The following is a 9,239-nucleotide window of genomic DNA, read 5'->3' as shown; positions in this document are numbered from 1 at the left end:
CTCCCATTCTTATTTGTTTTTCCAACCTGTGCAATTTAGTCCTTGTTGGTTGTTTGAATATAAATCCTCTTTTCTTCATTCCCCCTGCCATTGAAGCAGAGAGCTGCTTGGATATGCATTGAAAGTGAAATAGGCTAATTTGGTTTGGGGTAGTAACCGCTGTAACAAGCAAGCTACTCCTATGCTTATCTGTGAATGCAGATCCTTTTTCCCACATTTCCTCTTGCTGTTGAAGCATAGAGCAATGTTGGAATCGCATTAACCGTGTGTATGTTTATTGAATAAGGGTAGTAGCTGTCATTCCCGTAAGCCACCCCCATGCCTCTTCTTTTCATTTCATTCACATCCTCAAGACTTTATGGATCCACAGTGTTTATCCCACGCCCTTTTGAAATCCTTCACAGTTTTGCCATTGATATAAAAGCTGTGGCATTGCTGTAAGATTGTCTTTCTTGTGGGAAACAGAGGTAGGGCAACCAGGGCTGTCTGTTACTTTAACTACATGGTCTTGCTGGTGGAGAAAACTGGGCAGAGAGCCAATAAAGGAGGAGATTTTCTGGGAAGGTTCAAGCTAAACTTATGTAAGTTTTTTAAAGTACGCTTCCTTGTGCATTCTGTGCTTGAATTAAGTACTTCTGAAATTATTTGCAGTTCTTCAAAACATTTCTGCATCCAAAGTTGAAGTTAAAAAGATGCCTTTTACAGATCCAGTGGTTATATTGTGTCTCTTTATTTTGACTCTAATCTTTATGCTCTGGTTGAAGAGTGGCTGGGACAGTACCTACAAGAATTTTCCTCCAGGGCCAAATCCCTTACCACTGATTGGAAATCTGCACATCTTAGATCTGAAGAGACCCTCCAAAACTTTGATAGAGGTAAAACTTTTAAAATCATTCTATACATGATGCAATTATCATTATTTGTCATATAAATTGCTGGCTTCAACTAAAAAAAAAATAGAAGGGAAACACTATGGCTTATGTGTGCATATCAAAGATACTCTGAACAGCTGCAGAAACCTCTTTCTTGTCGAAGAGAACATTTATTCTCTTAAATCAGCTCATGATGGAAAATTAAGATATGCCTGAATTAGATAAAAAATAAATTTCCTATGCTTAACTGTTTTGGAATGAACTTCGACTTACTTCTACTACTATTGCTAAAGTGTTACCAGACACTAGACATATATATATATCATACCTATAAGGGAGCCCGGACCGACGTGCCGCAAATGCGCAGTAGAGAGCAGCTCTACTGCTCATGCGAGCACGTCGGCCAGAGCAGAGCGTGCCCCCCCCCCCCACCAAAAAAATGGCGCCTGCTCCTTAGGAGCAGGAGCGGCGGCGGCGGCAGGAATGACGAGCGGGAGGAGCAGGAGCGGCGACGGCGACAAGCAGGAGCGGCGGCGCGCACGCGAGGGAGGGAGGGAGGAGTAGTAGCGGCGGCGACGCGCTCGCGCGCGTGCGAGGGAGGGAGGAAGGGAGGAGCAGTAGCGGCGGCGACACGCGCGCGAGGGAGGGACACCCCCCTGTCTGCTGGTTGTGATCAGCTGAAAGGGGAGGGAGGAGGAGAGAGTGAGCTGAGGGGAGGGGGAGGGAGGAGAGAGTGAGGGGAGGGAGGAGAGAGTGAGGGGAGGGAGGAGAGGGAGAGTGGAGAGAGGAGAGGGAGAATAGAGTGGGGAGGTGAGAGGGAGGAGAGAGTGAGGTGGGTGGAGGGGAGAGGGAGGAGTGAGGTGGGGGGAGGTGAGAGGGAGGAGAGAGTGAGGTGGGGGGAGGGAGGAGAGAGTGAGGTGAGGGGAGGAGAGGGAGAATAGAGGGGGGAGGTGAGAGGAAGGGGGGAGGAGAGAGGGAGGAGGGAGGAGGAAGTGGGAAGGAAATAGACCGAAAAAAATGTTTAAATGAAGCCCGTTGTTACGGGCTTAACGGCTAGTATATATATATATCAACCTAATAAACGAAGCTTGACTGACGTGCCGCAAATGCGCAGTAGAGAGCACGTCGGTCTCAGTGAGCGTCAGCTGGATATCAACATGGCGGCGTCGAGCAGCAGCGGGAGTGGCGGTGGCGACGAGGAGTGGCAGCGGCGGCGACGAGGAGCGGCGGCCAGTAGCGAGGAAGGAGAGTGAGAGGGAGGGAGATGAGAGAGGGAGGGAGGTGAGAGGGAGGAAAGAGTGAGAGGGAGGGAGGGAAGAGAGAGTGAGAGGGAGGGAGTGAGTGGGTGGGTGGGAGGGAGGGAGGAGAGAGTGGGAGGGAGGGAGGAGTAGGAGAGTGGGTGGGAGGGAGGAGAGTGGTGGGAGGAGGGGAGAGGGAGGGAGGGGGGAGAGGTGGGGAGGAGTGAAGGGAGAGGGAGAATGGGGGGGAGAGGGAGAATGAGGGGGAGAGGGAGAGGGAGAGGGGGAGAATGAGGGGGAAGAGGGGGGAGAATGAGGGGGAGGTGAGAGACAGAGGGATGTGAGTACGTGGAAGGATAAGAAATTGTGGAGCAGAGAAAAAGGGAGTGGAGGAGGGCTGAGGGAGAGGGGATGGGATTGAGAGAGGGTGGGGAGTGACTGAGGGAAGGGGAGGGAGGTGAGAGTGAGGGGAGGGTGGCAGTGGGAGACAGAGGGTGAGTAAGACTGAGTGGAGGGAAGGGGGTGAGTGAACAAGGGGAAGGGGGAGTGAGGGAGAAAAAGTGTAGAAGGGTGCTGTGTTCGAAAATGGACTGAAAAAAAAATTTAATGTAGCCCGTTTTAATGGGCTTAACGGCTTGTATATATATATACTAGCCGTTAAGCCTTTTAAAACGGGCAAGATTCCATCGGTCAGACCGGCACGGTTAGAGCCGCACTGTTCTCCACAACTTCCCTTTTCCTTCCATCCCCTCTCATCTTTCCTTTCCTTCCCCTCTCACCTCATCTACAACCCCTTCCCTCTCCCAGCCCTCCTCCACTCTTTTTTTTCTTCTTCAGAACTTCTTACCCTTCCCACTTGTTCAGTCATATCCTCTTCCCTTTTCCTTCCCCTCTCACCTTCCCTTTCCTTCCCCTTCTCCCCTCAACCTCAGCCCTCCTCCACTCCCTCTTTTCTCTACTCCACTTTACCCGTCCCACTTACATCCTCTTCCTTCCATCCCATCTCATTTTCCCATTCCTTCCCCTCCCACCTCCTCAATCCCTTCCCTCTCCCTCAGCCCTCCTCCACTCCCTTTTTCTGTACTCCACAACTTTACCCTCCCCACTTACTCACATCCTCTTCCTTCCCCTCCCACTTCCTCCACAACCCCGTCCCTCTCCCTCAGCCCTCCTCCACTCCCTCTTCTCTTATCCAGAACGCGTGCCTGACGCTTAGATACCGCCGCTGCTCCATGGGAGGTCTCCAGGGGTCTCTCTCTCTCACACGCGCCTCTCCACCGGGCTCATTGCTGGCCCGCCCGACGCTCGGTGATGAGGCGCGCACGCGAGAGAGAGACCCCTGGAGACCTCCCATTTCTATGTCTGTGCCGCCGCTTCTCCCCGCGCTAGAGAGACCCCCCCCCCCCCGAGACCTTCTGTGCTGCCGCTGTCGCTGCTGCTCCTCCCCGCCGCTTTATTCCTTCCCGCCGCTTCATTCCTTCCCAGCACCATGTTGCTGCCCTCTGACCGACGTGCTCTTGCGCATGCACAGTAGAGCTGCTCTCTAATGCGCATGCACATTTGCGGCACGTTGGTCCAAGCCCATTTATATGGTAGATATATATATATATATATATATATATATATATATATATAAAAGAGACAGTCCCTGCTGCATAAGCTTACAATCTAGTCAAGAAAACATGACATGACAGGCAACAAGACATACATGACAAACAAGAGTTACTGGAAAATGTGTTTATTGTAGAGAAGTGGAAATGTTCAACTCTGTCTTCAAAACAGAGAAATATCTAGCTAGACAAACCTCATATTTATTTTATTTTATTTAACTTTTTTATATACCAACATTCAAGACGGTGGTCCCATCATGCTGGTTCACAAGAAACAGGGGTGCAATTATAATAAACTTTTTTTATTTTATGTAATTTTTAAATGTAATAATTCTACTGTTTTACTTTGAACCTGCACCCTGCTACCAGAACCCACTCCTGCTTCCTTGGGATACAGCTGTAATCAAGGCTTTTGTCTAAATCCAGCTTTCCCAGTCAACAGATCGAAATAATTTAAGATCCATTGCAGCCTGGAAAAATGGATAGCTATTAACTAATACAGCAGTAAAATCATTGCAGATACTTGCAGTAAAGGTTAGGGAAAGGAAAGCTTCAGTTTAAATAAAAATAGTTCTGTTTTATACAGTGTAAAAGCTAAGAACATATTTGGTCTAGCAATGCAATCTGCCCAGTAGTTTTCTTAGTCTAATGATGTTTTTACTAGAGACCATTCTACACAGAATTCCTAGAAGCAGGGACCCACTGGGATATGCATCTCTTCAGCTCAGGGCCCATGCAATTGTATTTGGTGCCCTGGACCAGGAGGTGGGCAAACTTTTTTTTTAAACAGGGCCACATTACTAGCACTTACTGAAGCCAGAGGTGGGGGGGGGGGGGGCCTCTTAGAAGGCAGTTTACATTGGCAAGTATACGGCCCAGTGAGATGACCAAAGCAGCATCCATACCAATAAAAAGAGTAATTCAAAACAGTTAACAAATAGAAATACATCTAATACTGATAACAATTTTCCAAACCCTCATAAAATATTTCAAAACAGACACATCAGAGAATACCCAATAATTAAAACTAGTGAGGATTTTAAAAGATTCCCCACTTTCCATGCCTGGGAACTTTTGATTTCCAGATGCCCTGAGACTGTCATGGATTAGCAGACAGAGTGGAAGGGGGGGTTGATCCACACACACACACATGCTCTCTTTCTCTCACCCACCCAGATACACATTTTTTCTCTCACCCACCCACCCATTCATATAATGCTCTCTGTCACCCATGCACACATGCTGTCTCTCCCACCCACCCATATATGCATTCTCTTTCTCACCCACCCACCCATTCATATAATGCACTCTGTCACCCATGCACACATGCTGTCTCTCTCACCCACCCATATATGCATTCTCTTTCTCACCCACCCACCCATTCATATAATGCACTCTGTCACCCATGCACACATGCTGTCTCTCTCACCCACCCAGATACACATTTTTTCTCTCACCCACCCACCCATTCATATAATGCTCTCTGTCATCCATGCCCACATGCTGTCTCTCTCTCTCTCTCTCTCTCTCTCTCACCCCCACACAAACACAATGTGCTGTCACCCACCCACATACAAACATTCTCAGAAAGAGAATATGGGGGAGAAAAGGAGGGAGAGGGACAGGAACTTGAATGAAGAGACCCAGAATCAGAAGCACCCTTCAAGTTTCTGACCTGGGGCCCTCCATATCCACCCTGAACCTTGAGTTATATACCCAAGCTCTGGGAGAACTGGCAGTTAGCTTTGGTTTGCTGCAAACTTGCACAAAAAAACTCAGGGGTCCATATTCAGCCACTGTGTGGCTGTGCTAGTTAGCCAGTTATTTATAATATGCCCAGCTGTCTTAAATTTAGCCACTTATGTATAGCTACCTAACTTTAGGACAGCCCTAAGTTAACGGGCTAACTCCAAAAATCAGAGTTAGCCCGTTAACTTATCCAGCTAACTCCTCTCCTCCTCAGAATGCCCTCCACATATCCAACTAAATTTTAGCTGGGTAAATAGTTACCCGGCTAGAATTTAGCTGGATATGAGATGAATATAGACAGTCCATTTAGATGGATAACAATTATGTTATCCATCTAAATCGTGTTTGAATATGGATCTCTTAGTTCTTACTTCTTCTCCTTCTAGGTCACTACAATCACCACTTTTACTGAACGCAGGGCAAAGTACCACCCTGGGCAAGTGCAGACCCCACCTGGACTGGCAGCAGGGGAAACAACACCCAATCCTATCCCCTCAGGCATGGGGGTTCCCTCTTGAAATGGGAGCAGGTCAAAAAACAAACCAAGTTTCTCAAAAGTCAAAAAAGCCTCTCCTCAAAACTCTCCTTGTTTATCTCACTGGTGTAGACACAGGGCCTACTGGGATTCACAAGACTTGAACCTTCCACCTCAAACAAAAAACTATTTCCAATCATACCTTGCTTGTGCTCAACCCAGCTTATATAGGGGAGCAGAGACCAATACCAAAAACATGGGAAAGGACCAACCAAAAATGTAAAATAGCAAAAATCTACCTGCAGCTGAAATGTTTGGTAAGGATGAAAAGCCAGCCTTACAAGAAGTAATGTTGGTGACTATCAAATCTTGTAATGCAGCTTTGTTTTTTTCTGATATATTGTAGTAAATTATGAAAGCTTTCTAGATCATTCTACTTACAAAACATATAATGTAAATATAAAACAAAAAGCTAACTGGGCTAGCTGAATATTCAGATTATTATTGCACTAAAAATCAATATTTGCAGTTTGTGGCTTCTTTTTGGACAGTGATACAATCCAAAGAAAATGCTTCACTTGTGACCTGAATTTGTTGAGTGTAACCTGTCAGATCACAACTTGAAACACAGGAAATCTATGAAACGTTTTCTACAAGCTGCAAAAATTAGTCATGGGCAGCAGTTTATTGTGCAAATATACTTTCCAGGAACTCCAAGGGCTGTTTTTAGTATCCAAGTTAAAGAATGATCGTAAACAAAGGGCCTGATGTCAATGGCATACTGAGGGAGGTGGAGCCAAATCTGCAAAGCTCTGGGCTGTGGGAGAGGGCTCAATCAACACATACCTGAAGTCAGGCTGCTCTGCCGTGTCAGAGGAATCACATTTTCACTGAGGTTGCCAATATACAGCTTATTCATTTTCTTTCACAAAACGGAGGGCGGATTTAAAAAATATAAAATGCATGTGTGTGTTTGTGTATGTTGATCTCCTAAAGGGTTTTCACATTTTGCATGCATGAAAAAAATGCTTAGGACATCAAGCCTTAAGTCACAGTATTTTGGATATGACACTTAAAAATGACTAGTTTCCTACTATTAATGTACAAAAATTGGGTTCAAAGTAGTCAACTGGCTCCCTGTGGGACATCTGGCTTCAAATTCTGACTCTAGCTTCTGCTTCTTGAGCTGGCCAGGGCTAGAGATGCTGTAGGGGTAATGGTCACAGTCCGCAAAGGTAGGACATTCTAGCCATTCCATAATAGCAACACCTAGGGCCTGATTCATGAAGACTCTTTTCCCATTCTGCTTCTATGGGAAAAGAACTTGAGGAACCAGGCTCCAAGTGGTCAGATTCTGGCTGTGTGGATACTGGATTCTAGTGGGAGCTGTTGTCTATGTCAGCGATTCTCAACCAGTTTGTCGCGACACACCAGTGTGTTGCCAAGCACTGGCAGGTGTGTCGCGGCTCCTGGTGACCTACTGCCCAAGTTGTGCTTCCCCGTTCCCTGCCCCCACAGGCCAACGGCAAGCCTCCTCCATTCTTCCTACCCCCACGCAGGCCAATCATAAACCTCCTCCCTTCTACCAGCCAGTGGGAGTAGGAAGAAGGGAGGAAGCTTCTGATTGGCCGATGAGGCAGGAAGAAGGGACATAGCATAGGCTGGGAGTGGGGGGTTGGGAGGAGTGGCAGTGTTGAAGCGAAGCCACCACAGGAGCTCATCCCCGTGGCAGCAAAGAAGATACCTGACCCCAACGAATCATGGCCGCCACGGGATCTCATCCCCATGGTGGCAAAGAGGAAGCCTGACCCTGGACAAGCAAGACCGCCATGGGAGCTCATCCCCGTGGTGGCAAAGAGGAAGCCTGACCCTGGCCAAGCAAGGCTGCCATGGGAGCCCATCCCTGTGGCAGCAACAAAGAAGTCCCACTGGAGTAAAGCCGCGACGGAACTGGAGCCCATCCCTGCAGTGAAGGAAGAAGAGGTTTGGCGGTGAGGCCTGGTACATGCATGTGAGAATGGGAGCCTGGGTGTGGGTGTGAATGGGAGCCTGGGTGAGGGCTGGTGTGTGTGGGTATGAATCAGTACCTGGATGAGGGCTGGTATGTGTGGGTGTGAATGGGTGCCTGGGTGAGGGCTAAAGTGTGTGGGTGTGAATGGGTACCTGGGTGAAGGTTGGTGTGTGTGAGTGTGAATGGGTGCCTGGGTGAGGGCTGGTGTGTGTGGGTGTGAATGGGTGCCTGGGTGAGGGCTGGTTTGTGTGGGTGCGTGCTGGTGTGTATGGGTGTGGATTGATGCAAGAGCATTTGTGTGTGATTTTGAGCTTGTATATAAGAGAGAACATGTGTGTGATTGAGAGAGAGACTGGTCAGGGAGATGATGTGTTTCTGGATGAGAGAGAGAGACTGGTCAGGAAGATGACTGGTATGTGCGTGAGAGACCAAGACTGGTTGTGCGGTCTAATTTTGGGGGGTGTGTGTGTGTGTGAGTGAGTGAGTGAGTGAGTGACTGATTGTTTGACCCTGAGAAGAGGACTGTGAGGACAGAGCTTCAGTAGCTGCTGCTGCCTCTGGTGTGTGCTTTTGGCCTGCAAGAGAAAGGAGTAGGAGAGTTGCTGGAGATGGTAAGTAAAGGTGTCTTTTTAAGTTTATTTTTCTTGATTGACTGCCATTTTAATTATTGGGTATTATGTAATCTGTCTGTTTTGAAATATTTAATTGGTATTTGGACAATTTTTAAATAATTTTTATGAGTTTTTAATCGTTGGGTGTTATTCTGTTCATCAGCTGTTTCGAAACATTTATTAGTATAGTTTTATAATTATTTCTGCGTGGGGTTCTATAGCAGCTTGGCTTATTCTGTTTTCCTAATAGGAAGTATATTGGTGTTTAGGGCCTGGTTTAATATTTGTAGTGTTACCTTTTCATAGATAGGGTTGTTACTGTTTGAGTGCATTCAATAATGCAGGTGTAACTTTGTGCAGATTAGTTTGTGTGCATTATTGCAGATCCTGGGACTATGTTAGGTGCTATATTTGTTTCCATTTCTCCAGGTTTGCACTGCATGCAAAGTGACTTTTTTGGTTTTCCATTCCAGTTTCTGTCTCCGTATTTATAATGTGTGGTCTTTCTGTCCTTGGTGAAGGTCGGCTTTGTGTGTGACCGAGGTGAGGTATTTTACTAGCATGTAGGCATTTGTATCAATCTTATTTGTTGTGTTTTCTCAATAGGATATGCATTAGTGGTAAATTATTGTCTTTTCACAAGGAAGGCTATTGTGCCTGGTAGTAAAGGGAG

General features: G+C 47.0%; 1 protein-coding gene across 1 annotated transcript in view; it reads left to right on the top strand.

The window, feature by feature from the left end:
* Nucleotides 1–594: 594 nt before the first annotated feature.
* Nucleotides 595–9,239, top strand: part of LOC115088120 (cytochrome P450 2K4-like) — a 97,663-nt gene continuing 89,018 nt past the window's right edge. Inside the window, exon 1 of the mRNA XM_029596093.1 lies at nt 595–875. Within this exon, the coding sequence (XP_029451953.1) occupies nt 693–875 (183 nt within the window). The 5' untranslated portion in view covers nt 595–692. The remainder of the gene's footprint in view (nt 876–9,239) is intronic.

Source organism: Rhinatrema bivittatum, chromosome 3 (assembly GCF_901001135.1).
Source record: "Rhinatrema bivittatum chromosome 3, aRhiBiv1.1, whole genome shotgun sequence".
Classification (NCBI taxonomy): domain Eukaryota; kingdom Metazoa; phylum Chordata; class Amphibia; order Gymnophiona; family Rhinatrematidae; genus Rhinatrema; species Rhinatrema bivittatum.
Note: the sequence above shows the minus strand (reverse complement) of the source record. Positions and strands in the feature narration are given on the sequence as shown.